Here is a 23438-nt window from a genome sequence, read left to right on the forward strand (position 1 = left end):
GCGCAGCGGGAAGGGAAAGGCAGGGCCGGGCCGGGCAGCACCGCCCTGCCCCGCCCCGCCCCGGCCGCGCCGCGGGGGCTTCGCGGAGCGCTCGGCCGCCCGGGCTACCCCGCGCAGGCCCGGACGCGGGACCCGCCGCTCTACCCGGCATAAAAGGCGCGGTGCCCCCGTGGCGGAGCGGCCCGGCCTATCGGTGCCTGGCGCTCGGCTGGCTGGCGGCGTTATCAAACGCGGGGCATGGCGGCAGCCGGCGCTGCGGCCAGGGCGGGGGATGAGGCGGCCGGAGCGGGTAAGGGCAGCCCCGGACAGGTGCGGGGGCCGCGATGTTGGGGGCTGCGGGTCCTGAAAGGCGCTGTGGCGCTCGTAGGGCCGCGGGGGCTCGGCGCCGTGGAGGCGGCGGCGCCCCCTCCTCAGGCAGTGAGGGGCCGGCTCGGCCGCTCCGCTGCCCCCGCTCGCAGTCGGCCCCTGAGGGCCCCCGGCGCTGGGAGCGGCCGGGGCAGCGCGGGGCGAGGGGCGGCGCGGGCACCGCTTCCCGCCCTGAGGAGCGCCTCCGGCTCGGGCCAGCACGGAGCGGCTGTCCATCGTGCTGGAGGATCCCGCAGCCTTGGAGAACCTGTATAGGCCGGGATTTGAATTGTACAGAGCCCGTTTTCCTTAGAGGGGAGGGCTGAGAGGTCTTGGAGACAGCGCCAATTCTGAGGCTGTCGTTCCTTGCTTCCTGCCAAAAGGGAAATAAGCAATTTGAAAATGTTTTCCTGGGTCCTGAAAGCCTGATAGGAACATCTCGTCCCCCAGATATTATGTCAATGAGTCTTTATAGAATAGAATTGTATTAATTTAGCAGAGTTATATATGTATGTATTTATATATATTCATGCTGTGTGCTGAGCTGCCGTGCTTAAGCAAGCAGACTAAAGCTGGTTGCAAGGAGGAGGACAGACGATGTTGAGAGAGGGACCTATGCTGCTCTGAATCTTGAAGGTGCTCATAAAGGATGTCCCCAGACAAGGGATGCACAACGCCAGCACCCCAGCTCGTTTAACACCTCTGTGAAAACCTTCCTTTGTCTAGCATCATGGAGAAGGGATTATAGCAAGTGTGACTGCGGGGATGTCTCGCTCAGTAGAGAAGCAGGTGGATGATGTCACCATAGAAATACAGGTTCTTTGCGAATGGTTGTGTGTATTAAGTGACAATTGGATCACGTTATACTTGAATGCTGGAAATCTCTGAGACCCATGCGTAAAGCCACATTCCGAGTGTCCCAGTGTGAATGGGACACCTCATGCACATGCATAAAAGGATCACTCTTGCAGCTGACTAGTGCAGGTCCTTGCTTCTCTCCTAGGTTGGAGGGGCAGTTGTGAGTTTTTTTAGCAAACCCTTGGATGAATGAGCAGATGCAAAGTTTCTCTGGTCAATTAAAGTGACCAAGTGGTTGCAGAAGTGACTACTTGAGTGAGAAACAAGGGGTACTTTCTCCCTGAATGTGCAAAGACAGGAGTGTGATGGTTGCTGACTCTGCCTTGCTGCTCTCCAAAGGTCTTGGGGCAACCAAGTGGATTTGAAAAAACAATGGAAATATACTAAATGTCATCAGACATCTTTTTTAGAAGTGCACGTTCTCCAGCTGAGAGAACAGTACACAAAAAAATGTTTGTCCGTAGCATAACTAACCCCTAAAAACCTGTAAATGGTAACATTAATATGTGCAGCATATTAGGGTGAGAACACTATTTGGGATACGTTGCTGAAAAAGGAAGCATTATTTACTGAACAGTAATAAGTAAGTAATAATTAAGAGACCAAGAAGCACTAGTCATGTTTATACCTAAAATACACAGCAGAGGTTTAATGTATGAAAATGATGGTGGTTATCAGGTGCCTCTTTGGGTACCCAGGGATTCAAGCTCCCTGTAGATGGCAAATGCTTGCCTTTTAACTTTATGTAATAACCCTTTTTGCATGGAACATTTGAATTGTGTGTTGCATTAAGTTAATGGTGTGCTAGCCTATATATAGTTTGTTCCTCGCAAAGCCCCCAGTACTGTAGTGTGGCAGCATGAATGGCTTCTTAGTTAAGATAGAATGCTTACACATAGTTAGTTGTCAAGCTGCTCAAAACTTAAATTCTCTGAAGAATTTTAAAATTTAGGTTCTTTTGAAATTTGGGGTTTTGAGGATCACACCTTTAAATTTAGCTACCAGAACTTTGCTGCATCTTACTTCAAAGGATGTGTTGTGACTTTCCCAGAATTCTTAACTGGGACAGTGTACATATATCTTCCAGTAACTACATCAGTTACTCTAAGAGTTTTAAAGCTGAAGTAATTTGCTTCCGTTTTACATGGAAAAGAAAATTAATCTGTTTTTCCAAATTATCTGCATCTATTATAATACAAATCTTTTTATCTTGCATTGCTTTTCCAGTACATGTTCTCCTATACGAACTTTGTGGTGCCTTATTTTTTCCTCCTTTTTATTCTAAGGCTTAGTAGTCAACTGCTCAGGCCAAGGATTGCAAAAACTGGGTCCAACCTTGCCCTGTGATGCTGATACTCAGACTCTGATTCTGGACAAAAATCAGATAATTAAATTGGAACACTTGGAGAAATGCAGGAATCTGATGCAGGTCAGTGTCACTTCATTTGAAGTTGTTATCAAATAAGGGTGCTATGATGTTAGCATCCTCTGCCTTCAGACCATATTATGTAATTGTAGTAAGCTAGCAGTTACTGACTTCAGAAGAAGAGAAATTATGGCTAACTAAAGTAGAAAGATTTGTTTTCAGTGTGGGAGACTTTTGTGAATTACCTGGGTAACTGAAAATGAGCTGAATAAATCCTAATGGAGGAAGGAGGTCATAAGAACACTTAGAAAAATCACTGATAACTCCAAATTTTATACTTCTTAGCTTTTGAGTAAGTGAGCTTTGTAACCTTAAGAATGACTTTGTATTATCAGTGGAAGTGCTTCTGGATAGACTGGAAACTGCCTGATCACTTCTACAGAGTTAGAAGTTACACTGAGTTGGCAGAGGTGGGGTTTGTTGCTACAACAAACCTTCACCACACTGCCAGCTTGGTGATCATGTTACTGAAGTGTGTGTCTAGTCAAGATTTACCCTTTAGAAAGTTCGTCGTTTACAGTCCTCTTAGCACAGGACCTGTTTGAGAATTGTATGAAATACATTTTGTTCTCTGCCATATTGACAGGAAGTGCAATTTTACACCAGGAATGGGGCAACAATTTGCACAATGAATTGACAATTCTGATATTAAAACCTTATTTCCATATGACACAATTCCTCATTCTTTTTCCTTTATTTAGCTGTTGCTTGGAGAATTTCCTGTTGAGTTTGTGGGGTGAGCTGTGTTCTTTGATCAGTTATTTATAAATTTCCTGGCTCTTGTAGCTTTTTGTCCGTGTTATTTGCTTGACAGTGAAATGCATAGATTGAACAAGTATCTGTTGGAATAGATTTTTAACTACTGGAAGTAAACTCTTATTCTGTCTGCGTATTTAAAACTGTCTTTTTCACATGTCCATCTACAGCTCTCTGTAGCCAACAATCGTTTAGTGCGGATGATGGGTGTAGCAAAACTGACCAACCTCCGAGTGCTCAACTTGCCCCATAATAGCATTGGGTACGTGGAAGGGCTGAAGGACTTGGTGCACCTGGAATGGCTGAATTTGGCAGGAAATAACCTTAAGGTGAAGTATTTAGGCTATTGCATTAACCAGAATCTTGTGTTGATGGAAATTTGCAAAATGCTGCAAGAAATCTGAATATGTTTTGGAACAACAATGTGAATGTTTTGTGTCTACTGGTTTATGAAATAGAAGAGGGCAGATTTTGGAGTAGAGTTGTCTAGGAAAAAAGTAAAAGATTTGATATCAAAATTAAATGAAAGCAAGATAATGGTCTCCAAAATAGGAAAAAAAAAATCTTTAAAATACAACTGTATTAAAACACAGTTTTTATTTTGTGTTACTTAGCTAGTGGGTCTTTTATCTTTCAAAATAATTTATAATTATTGATACCTGGTTTTATTTAGTGGCTAAAAAGAGTTGCTGTGAGTAATTGACTTCTTTATTTTTGTAGGTCATTGAACAAATCAATTCCTGTCTGTCTCTTCAGCATCTTGATTTGTCAGACAATAACATCGCTCAGTTAGGCGATCTCTCCAAGCTCACCTCGCTGAAGGTATATGTTATTCCATCTCTCTTTTTATTACCTTCTTTACATAAAGAAATTTGCTTTGAAAATTGCTGCCTTTAGACACTCACTATTCAAACACTAGCTCTCACAGCATTTTAATTAATTAATTGTAATTTCTAGAGGGAAGCGCAGGTAGGAATTCTCTTCCTTGTTTTCAAGTTGCAGGAGCTGAGGCAGTGATTTTTCTATAGCCACTCCAGTAATTTTGATAAAGATATGATGGTGGTATCTTCTTCATAGCTTTTTATTCTCTTTTCTCCTATCATGAATCAAGACAAAACATACTGTTAACTCTTCTGGCATGTACACCATAGAGAAAAATGTTTCCAAAAGCATTTTTTGGAAATTGTCACTAGAAAGCCTTAATAATTAAAGTTCTTTTGCCTGTCTTTTAGTCAGATGATGCCTGGAAAAGAAATCTGTGGATTTTGATCAAACATTCATTTCATCACTGTATTTTTGTTTTATAGACTCTGTTGCTACATGGAAATATTATAACTTCACTTCGCACTGCCCCTGTTTGCCTACCTCAGAGTTTGACTGTTTTTTCTTTGGCAGAAAATGAAATCAGAGACCTAAATGAGGTAATTTATAGAATATAGATCACCTTGTCTTTAGGCAGACTGAAAGAAGGAAGCTGAACAATTTTTTTGAGGTTGTAACTGAAAATGTGCTCTCTTCTTTGAAACAACCCAACTCCTAACAGTTTAATTGTTTGTATGTAATAACCATGTTTGCATTATCTGCACAAGCTAGGGTAATGTCTTTTAAAATTTTGTCTGGAAAGAAACTTTGCTTTTTTTCTGTTATGTTTTTATATTATTCAAGGGTGTTACTTTTAGGGCTAAATTCCTATCTTTAGTGGTTGTCTGAAAGTTGAAGGCTGAGCTGATTAACTGCTGCAGAGAGCTTCTGCAGCTGCTGTGTTTAAAACAGAGGTTTGAATTGCACTTGTTGCCACTGACCTATTTTTTTAAACACTGTGTAAAAGAAACAAATAATCTGCCTGTGACTTTTGTTTTTATTGCTTTGTTTGTTTATTATAAGTACCGGCCAAAACTCTTAGTTGGGATTTCATGTCAGAAGAAAACTGTTCGGTAATAATTTCTCTTCAGAACAGGACAGGGTTTTTCCAGGCTTTTGGCTCACCTTTTACTTTCTTTTTCTTCGTTTTCAAAATCCAAAATCTGTTGTGGTGCACTGGAATCATAGAAATACTCTACCTTTCTATATATAAAGCCCCATTCCCAAATTTTAAGAGAAGGCAGTACTTTCCAAGGATTAATAGCACTTACAGAGGAATTAGTGGGAAACGGCAGTAGTTGATAGGAGGTCCTTTGTAGTCCTTTGTGGTCAAAGATCAAATGTGATTTTTGATTTGTCATTCTGTTGTTTTGCATGAGCTGTCCAGCTGTAGCTAGGAGAAATGTGGTGTGTTCTGTAGAGCTAACAAATGCATCTCGTTTTCTCAAGGTTTCCTTCCTGGCCCCTCTTCGCCAGTTGGAGCAGCTGTCAGTTATGAACAATCCTTGTGTGATGGCCACACCTTCTGTCCCTGCCTTTGACTACAGGCCTTACATTGTCAGCTGGTGTCTGAATCTGAAAATTCTTGATGGATATGTGATTTCTCAGAAGGAAAGGTGATATAATAGTATTATTGTATTTCTAAAATTATTAAGTTAAGTTTGGCTAAGCCTAAATTGCTTTAATTAGATTTTTTGTTTGTTACACTGGAATTATTACATAAGATCACCAGTTTGTTTAGACAGAGGTATGAAGTTAAGCTGCTCTTTTGTTGCTCTACTCACAGGAGCACTTCCACAAAGCAAAACTGTGGTAGCAATTCATCAGTGGTGTGGCACCCTTTCTTTACAGCCTCTCTGACTTTGCAGACTGTGACAATCAGCAGGTGTTAAAGCTGTTGTCTTGGTGGAGGCTCAAACATGCCCTTATATAAAGAGCATGATTTGCATGTGCAGTTCTAGGTTTGGCTTTTTTTTTCACTGTAGATTAGTTAAATACTATTTTGCTCAAATCACTTGTTACTGTATCACTGTACTCATTGTTTCACTATGATATCTGCATGACAAAGTTCTTGACATCAGAAGAGTCCAACCATAAGTATTATCCCTTATAAGCACATTCCAGTCCAGGACATGAATATATTCTAGGACATAAATGTCCTTTTTCCCCGTTACTAAAATACAAAGGTGCCCCTTTTTTGGTCAAAGGTAAACCAATTGTATTTCTGTTTCACCATAACATGCATGACTTTTCAGGAAAGTTGCCTTTTAGAATTCTAGACTTTTTTTTTTCATGGCTAATGGGATGTTCTATATTAACTGTATTATTACATGTAGATTAATTTGAAAAACAGACTTGTTGAATACTTTTTAGCAATATTTGCTCTCTGTGTCTGCTTTGCATGTTTGTGTGAACTTCTCTGTTTCTGTGAAAGCTTTGCTGATAAATTCATTGAGACAAATGTGTTTTCAGTGCTCAAAGACTACACACAAAGCAGAGACTGCACAGTTTTGGACAAATGTCTCTTTTTCATTCATCAGTGCTTAAGTGAATGAATACATTATTAATTGTTCTGATAATGACATTGCCAGTTCCCCTGGGCATTGCACTTGATCCAAGTTTTGCTTAGATTTGTAGATTACCTCTTGGGTGCCCACTAGAAAAACAGTAATGAAAACAGAGTTACTGTTTCTATGCTGTTTATTAAATGATTTCCTCCTTCCTAACAGTTTGAAGGCAGAATGGCTCTACAGTCAAGGGAAGGGAAGGTCGTATCGACCTGGGCAGCATGTCCAGCTAGTTCAGTACTTGGCTACTGTTTGTCCTCTTATTTCTGCATATGGACTACAGACTGAAGAGGATGCCAAACTGGAAAAAATACTGAGTAAGCAAAGGTGAGAACTTAGTTTCTTTCTTAGAGAATGTAATTGAGAGCATAATTATATCTGGTGTGTTAGATGTAGTAAGATTTCATTTTAAGTATTTCAAAGTAACAGTGAGAGCTGGAGATGCAAAGTGTTGTGGAGGTACAGGATGTGTCCTAGGTGGGAATGAGAGGCAAGGCAGCAGCAGCAGGAGTGTTTTCCTGCTTTCTGGGCCATCTAGGGGAAAATTCTTTATATTTTTCAGTCTGTGCTTAGTAGGTCACTGAAGGTAATTTGTGTTAGAACTGTGATTTAAATAAACTGCATACTGGGATTTTTTTTTTCTTTGCACACACAAAAAAAGATGAAAACTTCAAAAGAGCTTAGCTTTTGTTCTAATTGTAATTGAGGACTATTGTGGTACACTGGTGTATTAGCCACTTTTTTATTGCTGGGATGTTCTTTCTTGGTTTAAGTTAAGGTTGTCCTTTGGGGGACAGTGTTCCCAGTGATGCATTTGGGGGACAGATGTTCCCAGTCTGTCAGCAGAGGCCTCTGGAGAGCCTGCTGGTTCTGCCAGCAGTAGCTGTTTTGCTAAGGTCTGTGCAAATAGATGAGTAGGGTTATCATGCTGCGTTTTTCATCCATGTAAAGGTGAGCTAATTTTGGTTAGAAGCCAGAAAACGTAGTAACACAGGTTGTTCTATTCCCCAGGACCTATTGACAAACTTTTTTTTTTTCAGAAAATTAGAGCAGAAAATTCAGCTCCCAGGAGCAGGCTATTTAAGTGGCACAGTGTGGTTAAAACGATGAGCAATGAAAGTGTTGTGGTTAGCAGAAGGATATCTCGTCAAAAGGGCCAGAAACTTGGGAGTATCTGGAAAGAGTTACTGCACACTTTGCAAGTGTGCAAGATTGGTCTCCAGGAGGAAGTTATAGAAGTGTTGTAGCTGTTTCTGAGAAGAAGGTGCAGTCAAGGCATCTTGACCTTGGAGTTGCTAGCTGAGTGCTCTGGCATTCATGTTTCTGGGGAAAATTCAGGAAGTTGTTCTGCTAAATGTAACTCTTTAAAAATTAAAAAAAAAAAAACCCACTCAACAACCAAGCCAAAAACCCCTATTAGAAAAAACAATCTCCCCAAATCCTCACCTGCATATATGCACAACCATATATGATTTTTAGGACAGTTTGACCTCTGCCTCATGATCTTCTAATTTAGATGGGCCAAAAATACCTGTGTGTTCTTTGTAAAGGATAATTGTAAAGGATCTTTATAAAGGATAATTTTTTGTGGCAGTATTTGATGATTTGTACTATGATTTTGGGCCTTTAATAACAGGAGCACCTATTGCTTGATTCACTCACTTTGAAATGTAAAAGGTACTCCCACCGTTCCACAAACTCCTCTATACCTACACACATAATGTATTCCACATTAGACATTAAATATCTGCATGCCTTCCTTGTGTGTAGAAATACCTCATGGTTTTCAGTCTGTAGTTAGAATTGCATGTTGGGCTTTTTCTCTTTTTCTTTTTTTTTTTTTATGTGTGTAATGAAGAAAGAGGGGCGGGCAGGAAGAAGGGGAGCAGGAAAAGACTGCAGTCCCCTGCTGTGTGAGTAGTCCTGTTAGTGTCCTGTAGGTATGGGAGTCTGCATAACTAGCTTCTGCTTGGAATGTTTTGATCACTTGTTTCTTTTGAAATAGTTTGTAGTTTCTTTTAGATGTTTTCTGTACAAAAGAAAGTTTAAAAGAAACTTAAAATCTGTTGTTGGTGCTCTGCTTAGACTCCACCAGAGGCAGTTGATGCATGAAAACCAAAATGAGGAACCACCTACAACTTCTGCTCCCAGCAAAACAGTGCCAGTTGCTCATGAACACAGTGGCCTGGGCCAGCCAGCACAGATGGTTCTTGAAAAGGGTAAGTAGCTTATCTACACCTGTGATCCAACCTGTTGTAATGGTTTCAAATTCAAAACTAGGCAGAAACACTAAATTATGTCGGAGTTTAAATATTTTCTTATTGTGAAAGTAAGATTAGGAGAAAAGGCTCAATTTAAAGATAAAAAAAATAGATTAACATACACTAAAAGAAGGAGGGAAAGAGAGAATAAAATGAAACTTTTCAAAGCACTTGCCCCCCAATGGTTTACTTTCTCACATATAACATAAAGAGATAAAACTTGTAATTTTTAGTCAGTTTCACTATTCAAATATAATCTTTTATCAGTTCTTTTAGGAAAGGAGTCTCTTAGAAACTTCTATGGAGTTTCTTCACTAACGACATAAAAGTTGTCTTGTGGGTGTCATCTCTCACAAACACAGCCGCTCAGAAAATTTGCCTTTGTGAGGTCTTTCTCAACACTGCATATGGGCCATGTCTGCTTATTAGGGATACTGTCTAAGGATGCTCCTTGTATAAAACAAAGATTCTTTTCTATTTCCAAAATCATCTTCATTTCAAAAACTAAAAATCTCCTTTTCCTTAGGAGCAAAGAGCTTCATATCACTTTGGGGGGAATGTTCATTATCTATAGTTTACTAGAGATGTCCAGCCAAATTAGGCCACTCCTTCTCCTTTGTTCCAAGTAGTCTTTTCATTTACTCTTCACTGACTTCAGTTTCATGCTATGTCTCTTTATGGTTCAATCACTTTCTGTTCTCACTTTCGAGAAGGGCTAGTGCTCTGGGAGTTCCATGTGCTGGCAGGAAGGAGTTTAAAGCTTGCGCAGGCCTGCGGTGCTCATGTGGCCTCACTGGGCTGGCGACAGCTGCAAAGGTCCCGAAGCCATGCTGGCAGAGGAGGCTGGTGGATGCTTTTCCACCTCTTGATCTGATCCAAGATAGCTCAGCTCGGAGCTGCCATCAGAGTCTGCAGGCACCCCTTCCTCGCTGCCGGCTGCCACCGGGCCCGGCCATGGCCTGGCCCCCTCTGCCACAGCCCTGCCGAGCCGGAGCAGGGAGAGAAGGGGAGCTGGGCCAGCCGGGCGCTCCCCGCGGCAGCCGGGGAGGGAAGAGGCTCAGCCGCCCGGGCCGCTCTCCACGGCAGCCAAGGAGAAGAGAGCTTGGCTCAGCCGGGCCGCTCTCCACAGCAGCCAAGGAGAAGAGAGCTCGGCTCAGCCGCCCGGGCCGCTCTCCACGGCAGCCAAGGAGAAGAGAGCTCGGCTCAGCCGGCCAGGCCGCTCTCCACGGCAGCCAAGGAGAAGAGAGCTCGGCTCAGCCGGCCGGGCCGCTCTCCACGGCAGCCAAGGAGAAGAGAGCTCGGCTCAGCCGGCCGGGCCGCTCTCCACGGCAGCCAAGGAGAAGAGAGCTCGGCTCAGCCGCCCGGGCCGCTCTCCACGGCAGCCAAGGAGAAGAGAGCTCGGCTCAGCCGCCCGGGCCGCTCTCCACGGCAGCGGCTCCCGGAGACCTGGCTGGGCCTGACCCTGCCCAAGGCGAGCGGGCCTAAGCCGGGCCCCGCCGCAGCCCACGATGTTACCTGGTGATTCACCAGGAAAAAAGAGAGACAGGGCTCAAACAAAGCCTCGGTTTTATATGGGTATTACCAAAAGTTGCATTCTGTTTTCTCAGTGATCAAACCACCTGCCAATAGTCAAGAACTAGTCCTTGACGGGTCTTTGGCTTTCCTAAAGAAATCCAAGGTCCTGACAAAGCAATAGTCCATCTTCTTTAACTAAAAACTAAACTGTGTTAACCCATAACACCTGTGGAAATGAGTATTTGTCTTTTGAACACGGGTAACTTTGTGGAAGGAATTTCAGAACAAGGCCCTATCATTGTTTTATTTTATTGATCATCAATTTTCTCTAATGAAGCTATACTTTGTTTCTAAAAAAATGTGGTCCATGCTTATTTGTGTCTTGAAATGCTAGTAGGCTGGTTAAGTGAAAAACTCAGTCCAACAAACTGAAGAGTTACTACTTTGACTTTTCCATTTTATGCAAGTTTATTCTCCAGTGAAGTGCAGTTTGTGCAATTTCCTGTACCAGTATTTGCCAAGTCTAGATGTCACTGTGGTAGGTATTGTCCTGATATAGAAATAATGCTCATCATTACTAACAAGTTAGATCATCTTACCCAGCCAGGTGCTTACGATCAAAACCAAATTGAGAATCCCTATGAATTAAACAAACTGTTATTATTGTTGAAATACCCTAACACTATAATGTGGCTTTCTGCCTATCTAGAACCTATCATCAAGAGGAATTCTTGGGTTGGACCAAGTGCAAACAGTGATCATTCCTATGCAGTAAAGAACACTTTTCTTCATGAAAGAAGCTTTTCCAAGGAGCTACAGCTGGAAGATGTACAGACAGGTGAAGACAAACTAAACAGCAGCCTTTTATCCTCAGAGTCTACTTTCATGCCAGTTGCTTCAGGATTGTCTCCAGCATCTCCTGCTTCAGACGTGAAGCGACATGGAATCAGTTTGGGCCTAGAAGATGATGATGATACAGTGATTGAATGTGTGAGAGATGTTAATAGCAGGGAAACAACTAACAAGCAAGAAGCTTTGTCTGTTACAGGAGAGAACCCTAATAGAGCAGCAGGAAGTGTGGGAATGCAAGAGAAGATCAAAGAGATCCTGCAGGAGCCTGCTCCTGATCCAGTAACAGCTGGGTTGGCTGCAAGGACTGGCATCCCTTTAGGGGCCTCTGAAGGCCACCCCAGCACCTCGTTAGCTGCTGAATCAGGAGTAAAAACTCTCTGTCCTGCCCAGATGACAGAAGACAGGTCTGGTTCACTGGCTGTGCGAGGTGCAGCACCAGCTGCTCAAGGTACAGCTGAACTGCAGAGGATGACTGAAGCAGCTACCAAACTTCAAGCTTCCTGGAGAGGATTCTACACGAGGAACCACCATCCTCGAGCCAAGGAGGTGCGGAATGAAATTCGACTGAACAGAATGCAGGAGCACATCGTTTGCTTAACAGCTGAAATAGAAAAGTAAGTTGAGGTCATGCTGTGTATTTTCAAGTCTGTATGACTATAACTATCATTCCAGAGGATTTCAGAACAGATGTAGATGGGCCTTGATAAAATTACTCACAGTAGAACCTAGCATCCAAAATATAAAACTGGTTACATTACAGGATCACTTCCTGTTGGTAAGCACAGTTTTGCTCATAGCTATTCATACTCTAAGTGCCTTCTATAAGTGGACTGGGTTAGAACACATTTTTCTATTTCTCTGTTAGCAGGACTTGCATATTCCAAAATAGAAATTGCTGAGTGGGATTTTTTTTTTACTTGTCTCCTTGCAATGACAGAGTCTATAAATCAAGTGTCCATGTTGAGAGTCATTCTTCTGTTGCTGGTGAAAAGAAGAATTTCCTTTCCCTTGTATGATACAGTTTTAAAATGTGGCTCTATGTTTGGTTCTGTTTTAATTTTTGATCCTGTGAATCCATGTTTGAAGAAGATCATGGTCAAAGTTGCTCAATTTGTAAGACAAAAATTCTGGCTTTACTTAATATCTCTCTGGATCAGCCTGGATCTGTCAGTCTGACAGGCTGTTTTTCTTCACTGTCACAAATGACAAAAGTTCTGTGATTCAAGCTGAGTGCTCAGTGAACCTCTAGAAACTCCCAACACTTGCACATCATATTCCATCCTTGTATCTGTGGGGACAGCATAATTTGAAATGAAGAAGTACTATTTGGTGTGTGTGGGGGTGATAGTTGTGCAGGAAAAAATAAGAGCTCAGGTTCAGTTTACAAAAAAACACGTTATTGCCAAGCTAACAAGTGTGCTGCAGTAAAAGTAAGCAGAATTTAAATGCAACTGAAAAAGAAACTTGAAGTCAGCAGTTGGGTATTTATGGCAAGCCAGACTGCAGTAACTTCTTAATGTTGGGCTCTGTTGTATCTTTCAAAGGTGCTGTTACATAAGTAGGCATTTTTATGTATTCTTTTAGCTCTTGTTGCCCAAATGTTGCTTATTTAAGCTGCATAAATTTTGGATGTGTGTTCTTGCAGACTAAGAAAAGAAAGAGAAGAAGAGAAAATACAGAGGCTTGTACAGGAGGAAGCTGTCAAATTTCTTTGGAACCAGGTAAGTAATTTTAGTTTTCTTGCTTTTCTGCTTAAATGTGAGTTTGGAATTAGAATTGGAATCTGCTTATATGTGAATTTGCATTATTTCTTACTGTAGGTCCTGAAGAAGCAGTCAGTATGGTTCAGTTTTTCCAATGATGGTTTGTGTGGTTTAATGGAATCTTATTGCTGTATTGTCTGCTACACTGATATTGTGGGGGAAAATAACCTTCAGAACATTAGTGCAAAGCACTGGTTTTATTACTGAAGACTAAATTGTGGCCTGGTGTAAGAAGGAAGACAAAATGCAAAAAAGCTAAATATAAGCACAACTGTGAAGAATTATGTGACTGGTAAATGCCCATGGCAGATGGAATTCTATCAAGCTGTGTTGCTTGTGAGCAACTCATTTTTCAGGCAGAAAAGTTACTAATACACCTTTTAATAAGCTTTCTTTCCAAAAATAGGGCTGTTTTCTTCAAAACAGATAAATCCTTTCTGGTTTTAAGAACAGATTTCTTTTTCTTCAGGTACTTGAATTGGGAGCTTGTGTGCTCTGTCAGTGTTTGCCATCTAAGTTGAAAAGCCATAATTTCACAGTGAGAAGAACAAAATTTCCCTAAAGGTTATAGGAAACCTTTTGTTTGTCATTTGGTCTTGGATTTTATACTAGAGCTTGGTTACTGAATGCAAGAAATCCTCTAGAAATCAAAACACATTTAGCTGTGTTTCATAATGAATTTTTCTCTTCAACTTTACAGGTTAAATCCCTTCAACAATGGCAGCTTTCTGTGATGCAAAATTTAGGTGGTTCTGGGATCCCTTCAGCCAGTCCTTTATGTTCATCCAAACCACCTCTTCAGTCCTCCACAGAGGAGCAAGAAACCCCCCCAGCTGTTAGTTCTCCTTTGTTAGCTCCACGCAGTGAGGATGATCTTCAGGAAAAGTCTCTGTTGCAGTTCCCAGATTCTGGTTTTCATTCTTCTGCAGCTGATCAGACTCATGCCAGTGACCTGTGTAGCTCTGAAAAGAGCTTAGCTGAAGGAACTGAGAGCTCCCTTTCAGTGGAAACCATCAAAGAACGTGGCTATTGTGTTTTAGCATGTTCTTCAGATGTAGAGGATGGCCATGGGGAGTGTGGGCAAAGCAGAGAGAGCTCTAGTAATGAGCAGGACAACGGACTGATACAACAGTACTTAAAATCTGTTCAGCAGCTGGAAGAGGCTGATGAAGACACAGATTGCAATGAGGAAATAGAGGGCAGCTGTCTACAAATGGCTGTGTCAGCAGAAAGCCAAGATTCTTCCTCTGACACGATCTCTGTAGAGCTCCCTCAAGACACATCCTCCCCTGTCCAAGGTGAAATCTGTCAGACACCACCAGAAAGCTACAAACTGAATTCAGGAATAGGAGAAGGGAACCAAACAGGCCGTGATTCTTCGTTTCAGATGCTGCATGTTGGGATAGCTGTGTAATAGGATCATTTCTATAAAGGACTAGGGATTCCATTTCATTTTCTCTTTCTTTTTCCTGTTTATACAAAACTTATTTTTCATGTGTGCTGTTCCAGATTTTGACTCATGTTATGCATTTATGTTGTGATTACTATTTTATTGATGTTGCTGAGGATAGACACTAACTATGCTAACCTGAAATCAGCAAAGTTCTCAGTGACAATCATTATGCACTTTATTTTCAAACATAAAACTGGTATCCTAATAACTGGCCTCCATTAAATTAATTCCGAAGACTGAGGGGGTGGATGGTGGTGGTGGTAATGTCTGCTGTAAATTCACTTTGGTGAATGTGTTAGTAAGTATTTGTTTGGGTTTTTTTCCTGCAAAGAAAGATTAAGTTCTTGCTTTGCAAAGAGGAGCAAACAATATGGGAAGAAATGGAGTCAGTACAGGCAGTAGATCCTGTCATAGGCAGGATACAGCCTGCTGAGAAAGATGAAAGGTTGCTTTTCAGACTTCTTTTGACTTAAACAAGAGTAACCCAGTCAGTGTATCAAAGATGCTTTGCAGGAAACCAAGGTCTGAGTCAGTGACTCTTCTGTAAATAGCTTGAAGCTGCTGGCGAGGAATTAGATCATTTACACACACACTGAAACAAGGACTTACAGGAGAGAGACCTCAGGGAGTTTCAAACCGGCCTTGACCTTTCTTTGCCCTGGGGCTGAATTTCCCTTCCTTCTCAGGTAAGATTCAAAAATGGAACCAGTAGCAGCCAGGACTAAATGAGAATTTCAGAAGGGCATGTGATTTGGGAACATCATTTCCAAGACTGCCCCGCTGGGTACAGCAGCAGACTTGGTGGTGTATATATTAACATCCACAGGATGCTAATACCCTGGAGAGATTGGGATTTGCATGGCTTTCAAGACATGGCTGAGTTTGATGGGTCACAACTACTTCTGTCTACAGGTATAAATACTAAAAGCAAATGCCATGACTTAAAATTCTTTCCTGATATCTTTGTTGCATTTTTTTGGTTGGGTTTTTTTTTTTTTTTTTGGCCTGTATGTCCAGTATTTGACATTTTATTTGGATGTGGATAAAAAGTTGTATTTCTTCCCTGTCAGCAAATATGCTGAGACATCTTGGCTATGCTTTCCACTTAAACACTGGGAGAGCAGCAGGTTTGTATCTTACCTAGCCATTGCTGTGTTGGGTTTTTTAATGGAAAACGATCAGATATCTTAGTATACTTCAACGGTGACAAGGGAGATCTGTTTTGCCATGTGATTTGTGATGGACACTAGTGAAATAAAAGTTGATGTTGATATTTACAGGGGTCCATTGCATTTGCTGATGCTGCAATGTGTACTGGAAGGCCAGTGTTGCAGTAGTTTGGTAATATTTACTTCTCAGTTACAAAGACACGTGCTTAATTGTCTGGATCCACAGGTTAACTTCTGGTGCTATGGTGTCACTAAAACCAACTGTCACTCTTTAAAAATTACTCCTATGGCCACGTTGCCATGTAAAATAATTCAGTTTTTGTGAAAGCTTTGGTTGCATGTCTGTTCTTTAGTTCCAAGCTCAAATTTACCACTACTCAGTAGTTAGGTAAGAGACCAGTATCTGCTTGAGGCCTCAAAATATCCTTTATTTAGAACTTAAATGGTGTATTGGACTTGTACCAGCCCTGTTCCCATTGGTGAAGTCCACCTTGGAAGAATAAAGCTTGCCTCTGTGCATAGAGTAGCCATCTCCTCCTTTTCTTCCACTCCAAAAAGTTTCAGGGCACCACCTTCTCCCTGCAGTCAGGCTGACCTTGGACTGTGCCTTGCCAGTATGGGAGCATTAAAGAAAACCCAGAACAGCTGAGGTGGTGGGTTCTTAATGTGCTCTTGCTAACTGAATGTAGTTACAGCACGTCTGTAGCATGACCGTATATTCACAGTTAGAGCACAGCTGTGCTTGGCTATTGAAAATGGTGCAGGTGCATTGATGGATCACAACATCTGATAACCTGGGCAAAGCACGATCATACCTTGTCCTCTGAAGGTGCTGAACTTGGCTCTAAATCTGCCATGCCTGGGGATCTGCAGTTCATAAGACTTAGCTCTTTGAATGTCAGTATGTTATGTAAAACCCCCCAAACTTCAAAGAGACCTTGGATTTTGAGAGGGGAATTATTTCAGTTTGTGAAACAGTTGTTGGATCTTGCATTCTGGAGGCAGTGGTCGGATGTAATAACACACTAAAAGTTTTCTGGCCAAGAACTTTATTGCAAATCCTGGGAGAAACTAGACCACTGCCTGGCTAACAATGTTTCACTTCCTGGAGACACCGAGGGAGCATATATATTTTGCTGTTTTGCATTGTCACTTTTGCTGCATGGTTAGATGTGAAGCAACTTTAACTTTTGGAGTTGTCAGAGGGGGAAAACTTGGTGCAAGTAAATTTTCCATGGAAGCCCTAGATGTTTCTTGTCATTTCCTTTGTTATTAGGACTTGCAAGCACAAAGACAAGGCAGCTTTAACTCATGCTGAGGTCAGCTGTTGTCCTTATTAGTGTGTAATGTGTATATCCAGAAATAGTTTCATGCAGGTACAGTGAAGCATGTACCAACAAATTTCCAGCTTTATCTCCCTTTTTTTAGGAAACAGTGAAATACTAGAAGTTTTTTTCTAGTGTTCTGAAAAGTATCTTGCATGTGTAGAAGATGAGTTACCTAAATATAGAGAAATTAAATGGTGAAGTTTTGGAATAGTTTTTACAGGATTAAATGTAATTAGTTTGTATATACAGAAAATATTTTCTTCCTGACCATTAAAATACATACAGAGAAAGACGTAATGAGGGATACAGTGGAAAAAAGGAATAAAACTGGATATGTACTTAAAATTGTCTTCTTTCAGCCCTGGTATGAGCTCTCAAAGAATCATGATGTGGAAGTACCATAGTTTAATATATGGCTTAGCATTTACTCATCCTTAAGTAAGTTCCCTTAATCTAGGTATGTGATATTCTTTTAACTGGATAGGGATGCACAGTTTTCCTTTGGAGGTGATGGAAATTTCATAAAGGAATTGGAAGGCCTAAAATATATCTGAAACGTCCCTGTGTTAATATTGTATCCTTTCCTTTTGCAAGGCTTAGTGTTCAGCAGAAGAATGTTCTTTGTAGAAGAAAAGCTTCTCTCTTGTGTGTTGTCCTGGGCTGATCCTCCAGTGTTAGTGGGAGAGATAACTTGGTTATTTGCCAGGTAATGTAGCCAGCTCTGCCGTGAGTACAGTTCAAATGCTTCTTTAATTTGCTTCAGAAGAATCAGATAAATATAGCTCAGACTATTTAAACTGCACCACACAAGTAGTTTTGCTCCAAATGAGATAGCTGGCACCTGCAAGCCTATTTTCAGCTAGTCTGTGGCAGAAATTACTCTTTTGCCTCTTTTTCTGAAGGCTGAGACAAGTGGTTCTGTATATCGTAAAGCAAGAAGGCATTAAGACTGCAAATTTTATTTTGCTGCTTCTGAACCACAAATGTCCTTAGCAAATACTTGAGAAAGTCCTTGCTAAACTAAATTGCAGAAGCCAACAATTGTTGATACTTAAGTTTCTTAAAAAAACATAAGTTCTATTATTTGCATGCAGCAGTTTAAATAATGCACTTAGCAGCCATTCTCTATATAAAAAAAACTTGGTTTTCTTTCAGAATAATGTTTGTTTTTGAGCTTGCAAACTGTTCCTGTTTTTTTATGAATTTGTATATATTGTCTGAAGAACTCCAATTCTTGTTTCTACTTGTAGTAGGTTATCTGATGAACAAAAATGGAATATATGTTCCTTTGAGATTACCTGGATAATTTTTACTGCACTTGATGTTCTAGTGTGTCTCACACAGATACACTTTTTCCTGAGAGGATAGAATTGTAGCAGTTAGGGGAGACTGACTGAATGATAATAAAATGTAAAAACTGGTCAGTTCCCCTGCTAGTGGAAAAGACACTTTTTTTTCCTCTCCTGTTGTGTTAACTTTCCCCACTTCCCCCCTTGAGGACTGTGCCACCCAAATAAGTATGCATCAAGTATTCATAAAGTCTTTCAAAATGTCTTTTAATAGTTACACTTTTTTTCCTCCCCAGATTGGCTTTCTAGGACAAGTTACTGAGAAGCACTTACTTTCTATATGCCTACCAAAAAACTGGGACTCTGTCTTTTTTAAAATGTTTTCTTTGTCAGTAATGGAAAAAGCACAGGATCCCTGTCTTGCAAAAACATAAACCAGTATTTATCAGGAAAAGGTGCTTTATCTCCTGGAAAGTGCCATGCCAAATTTTATTGTACAAGAGCTCTCAGTAAAAATCTTTTTTTCTGGCTTCATTATGTTTATAAGTATATGGGCCAAATTCATTTGTAGCATAATTCTACTGAATTAAATTTTTTTGAGACTTTCACATGAGTATTCTACCTCTAAACTAGAATTTGAAAAAAAAGAACAATTGGGTATTGATTTGTCTTTCTATTTCTTGCTGTTTTCTGTGAAGAATGGTGGGTGGTTAAATTGATACCGTTCATATATTTTCTATAAGTGTTTACATTTTGGATTTATTGTTTCTTAAGTATTTTGTTTGTATCTCTGAGTTTTGAATTTTAAATAAATGATTTGTACATTTATTGAAAATTTGAAGGTGTACCTTATGTTGAATCTTATGGCTTTTGTCATAATCTTACAATTGGAGGGCCCTTCTGGACATGGGAAGCTCAGGAATAGGAAGCAAGAGATGACAAGGTAAGCGTTGGCATCCTCTCCGTGTTACAGCTGAGACATCTGGTGGCCACTGTTCCAGGGCCTAGGACAGTAAGAGCGTGGTAGGGTACACAAAATGAGTTTGCCAGTGACTCTGAAATTGGTCTTTGTGATTTGCAGTCCTTTGTTTCTATTGCTGGCCCTCTTTCATGTTCTTAATTACCTGCTGTGTTTAAATTAAAAGATGTGGCAGTATTCTGTACTGGGTTTTCTAGAGAGAGAATTAAGACTGAGGGCTTATCAAGAGAAACACAATTGCAACGTGTGGTGTTGCCTCTCTTGGTTTGGTCAGATACCTGCTCTGTTCTTAAACAAATGAAGACTAATTAAACATCTTTCAGGCTTTAACAAAAAGAAACAGTTGAGGAGTTCAGACATACATGAAAGTCATGTTCTATTGCAACACAATTCTTTGAAAGGTAAAAAAAAAAATACAACAATAACAAAATGGAAACAACAAAGCTAACTTTGTTTTCACTCAACTTGTAGCACATGGAGGTGAGTAGACATTTTTAACTCTTTGCTATGTGCTTCTGCTGCATTACCCCAAAGAAAAGATTTTTTGTTTTTTTAAGTGGGACCCCTCTGGCTCTTCTGTGAAGGTATTTAATGTGAGGGTGGTGAGGCACTGGAACAGGTTGCCCAGAGAAATGGATACCTCATTCCTGGAAGTGTTAAAGGCCAGGTTGGATGTGGCATTGAGCATTCTGGTCTGGTTTCCTGCCATGGGCAGGAATGCCCCTGCCCACAGCAAGGGAGTTGGGACTAGGTGGTCTTTAAGCTCCTTTCCACCTCATTCTAGGACTCTATTTAAAAGTCAAAAATAAGCATAGCTAAAGTAATTCCATGTCTGAAAAGAGAAGAACAGAGTCGTTTTCTTCTAAAGACCTTAAAGCTGTACTGGAACGTTTAAATGTTGTAGGGCTAGTAACCATAGCACTTCAGGAACTCAGGTTGAAGGTCCCTCTTGTCCCTGGCTTTTATTCATATTTGTAATAGCATCAGACATTAAACTCTTTGTCTAGATTTGGAAAATAAAGGGATGGCTAGTGGACGGGCCCATTTTGTTCAAATGGAAATATTTACTTTTAATTTTATGGGCTGAAATCCTAACTTATGCTAGTATGCACCCCAGCCCACTCGTTTGTGGGGTGGTGTGAGAAGCAGGAAAGCCCTTGGCTCTGTAAGCGTTGCTCAGTGGTATTTAAAACAGTCCTATATTATCACACTGTTTCCAGCACAAATCAAACACAGACCTACCATAGCCACTGCAAGGAAAATTACCTCTATTCAATCTAAAGCCATTTTAACTGCTCTTCCTGATATGTACAAGATGATGTTCACCAAGGGATGGAATATCAGAAAATTGTGCACAGGATGACCAAATCAACTGAGTCACTGACTGCCTCACAAGAAGCCTCTGACTTCTAAGATGCTTTAAAATGTGGAAATTGAGAAGCCCATGTTCACAAAGGAGGCTCTGGAAAATGTAAAATCTGACACATTGTGTTTAGAGTGTTCATGTGTTGGACTGAAAGCAATAAACCATTAAAAAAGCCTAAACAATTCTCAGACAGTGTACTGCTGTGAGGAGCAGCAGTCTAGTGGTCAGAGCTGTTTGCTTAGCATTGTGCTAAATGGTGTTCAAGCAGCAGCCTTTGGGAAATCTCTTCCTATCCATTGTTACACCAGCTGAGGTTATCCAGTCCCTTGAGGATTTGCAGTGTGTTTCCTGGTTTGGGAGGTGCATGGAAGATGTGCTGAGCAGGTTACCACTGCTTATGCCTTAGAGTCTCTGGGACCTGGGGAGAAACAGGAGACATGGAGAAACTAAAACCAGGATTCAATTTTCTTCTCTCCTTCATAGTTCTTCTTTCCATCGTAGTTCCTACAGCCCCTTCAACCTGAAGTTTAGGGCAAATGCAAGTGCTATTGGAGCCCATGTTTTCAAGACTGGCTCTCCAGCTCTCTTGTACTGTTGAGATCTCCAGGACAGAGTTCATGCACTTGTCCTCTCCTCATTGCAGCTTGCTCATTCCCAAGCTCAGTAGTTTTACAGCAGATTGGCTTTCCTGTTAGTCTCTGATTCTTTGGCTTTACTCACAGTTACTTAAATTTTTAAGCACATGAACTAGGTATTATTTTACTAGTAGGACAGATACCTTTCTCTCACCTGCTTTTTCATATTCCTAGCTTCTTGATGCTTTCTTTCCTTTGGCATAGCAGTGTCAGTGTTAAACTGGCACAATCACCTCAGGGCAGCCTATGGCTGCCATGGCTATGGCCATGTCCAGTGTCTTGTGGAGAAATGGAAAGGGAGACCAGGAAGTTCCTCCTAGTCTCAAAGGGAAGCAGAGCCACCTGGAAGAAATGGAAACCTGTGTTCCTTCCTGCCTCTCCCTGGAGTGGGAATGCAGCACAACTGCTTGAGGCAGGTTCATGGACAGGCTATGGTGCCTATAGGAAAGCTTCTCTGCAGCCTTTTGGGAAAGGACTTGAGGGAGCTGCAAGAGGATTCTTCTAGCAAATGTTATCCCTTTACAAGCATTAGATGATGTGAAAACCATCTGGATGGCACCAGGTCAGCAGAAGACTTTCCAACAGTGAAATAGACTTTATTGCTACTATGCCTAAAAACTGGGGGACATGCTGAACTTGTGTCCAAGATGAGAGTGAAATTCGCTGTTCTAAGGATGGCAGAAGGACAAGACCCAGAGGATTGTGGAAGGGAAAAAAGATTGGAGAACTGATACAAGAGTAGTGTAGCAAAAGCAGACATATCAAAGGTGTCTAGAGAAAGGGAACAGTGTGGGTTGTGCTCTTTGCAGGCTGTCCAATGCATTGTTTGTTAAATCTTGCCTTGCTTCAGCATAAAAGCATGTTTTAGTCTGCCTCGGGGAGCAAACGAAAACATTCCTCAATCCTTGCCTGTAATCAAGAATGGGTTCAGTAGTCTCATACATATTATCAAATATACTGTGTTTTATTGATTATTCTTTGCAGGTAAGGGGGAGAAGGGCAATGGGGCCAAGGGCCCAGCATAACTTCACCTTGCTGCATATAATTCTGGCAAAAGAAATAAGGAAAGGTGTTGCAGCAGCCCTCTCATTAGAGGGTAGAAATGAGCTGAGACACAGACCTCTTGTTTATCACAGGATAGTGATACTGTGGTACTGAAAAGGGTCCTGGCTTGTTCCTCTTTACAGCTCAGCCATCCTCACTCCAGCTATTCACTGACTCTAGCTGCAGCAAGCTCCTACTGTAGGTTTCCCTTACAGCTTCTGACTGCTGGTTATTTCCTGCTAAACTATGACTGCAGGTACCAGTTTGCAGACTCTGAATGCAGCTTTTACCCAGCTAGACTGTGACCGCAGGCTCCAGCAGCAGGCTCCAACCGCAGCCCCAGACTGACCTCACAGCAGTGATTCTGTCTCCTGTTTAGCCCACTCCTTCTGGACTGTTCATTCAGTATCTCCTTCCTCAGGGTCGTTCCTGTTCCTCAAGGTCCTCCCCTGACCAGCCAACCCACCCCTTTTATTACACTTTATTGGATATAGCTGTGACGCATTGGGGCAAGTCACAGCTCCCTGTAATCCCTTCTCCTACAGAAAGGCTGATTCTTCTTCATTATCCAGCTGTCTGTACTCACCTCAAAATAATTGCCAAGTGCTTCTGGTGTGATAAACAAGGAGGGATGTAAGGTGAGTGACAGCTGCTGAAGCTGTGCTTCTTTTGGGACTAATGACATTTAGATGTTGCATGGTGATGAGGTGGAACAGACCTCACTAGTGCCATTGACACTCAAAGAACCCAAACAGCCTTTTACATGGTGCATTCTGTAGAGCCTGGGGGCAAGCACTAAGTAATTGGTTTCTGGCCTCTGTGCAAAAGGGCTTACCATGTTAAAGATTAGAAAAGCACATTTGATTGATTATTAAGCCTTCATCAAGACTACTTCTCCCCAGAAATTCTTCAGTTATACAAAGAGCTGCTGGCAGGTGAGTGTTTTGACATTCCCAAACTTACGTAGTTTT

General features: G+C 41.4%; 1 protein-coding gene across 1 annotated transcript; it reads left to right on the forward strand.

The window, feature by feature from the left end:
• Positions 1 to 130: 130 nt before the first annotated feature.
• On the forward strand, positions 131 to 19278 carry CEP97 (centrosomal protein 97). Its single transcript, XM_063393760.1, has 11 exons — positions 131 to 289; positions 2490 to 2632; positions 3556 to 3714; positions 4106 to 4207; positions 4693 to 4806; positions 5696 to 5862; positions 6976 to 7140; positions 8899 to 9032; positions 11299 to 12055; positions 13087 to 13162; positions 13905 to 19278. The coding sequence occupies exons 1-11, from the start codon at positions 238 to 240 to the stop codon at positions 14616 to 14618; spliced, it is 2583 nt and encodes an 860-aa protein (XP_063249830.1). The 5' UTR covers positions 131 to 237; the 3' UTR covers positions 14619 to 19278.
• The last annotated feature ends 4160 nt before the right edge of the window (positions 19279 to 23438 follow it).

This window comes from Prinia subflava, chromosome 3 (genome assembly GCF_021018805.1).
Source record: "Prinia subflava isolate CZ2003 ecotype Zambia chromosome 3, Cam_Psub_1.2, whole genome shotgun sequence".
Lineage (NCBI taxonomy): Eukaryota > Metazoa > Chordata > Aves > Passeriformes > Cisticolidae > Prinia > Prinia subflava.

Excerpts from the sequence above, each read along its gene's own strand:
- CEP97 (XM_063393760.1), top strand. The coding sequence starts at position 238 with ATGGCGGCAGCCGGCGCTGCGGCCAGGGCGGGGGATGAGGCGGCCGGA. Across the intron at positions 3,715-4,105 it reads TGGCAGGAAATAACCTTAAG|GTCATTGAACAAATCAATTC; the intron begins GTGAAGTATTTA and ends TTATTTTTGTAG. Across the intron at positions 13,163-13,904 it reads TCAAATTTCTTTGGAACCAG|GTTAAATCCCTTCAACAATG; the intron begins GTAAGTAATTTT and ends TCAACTTTACAG.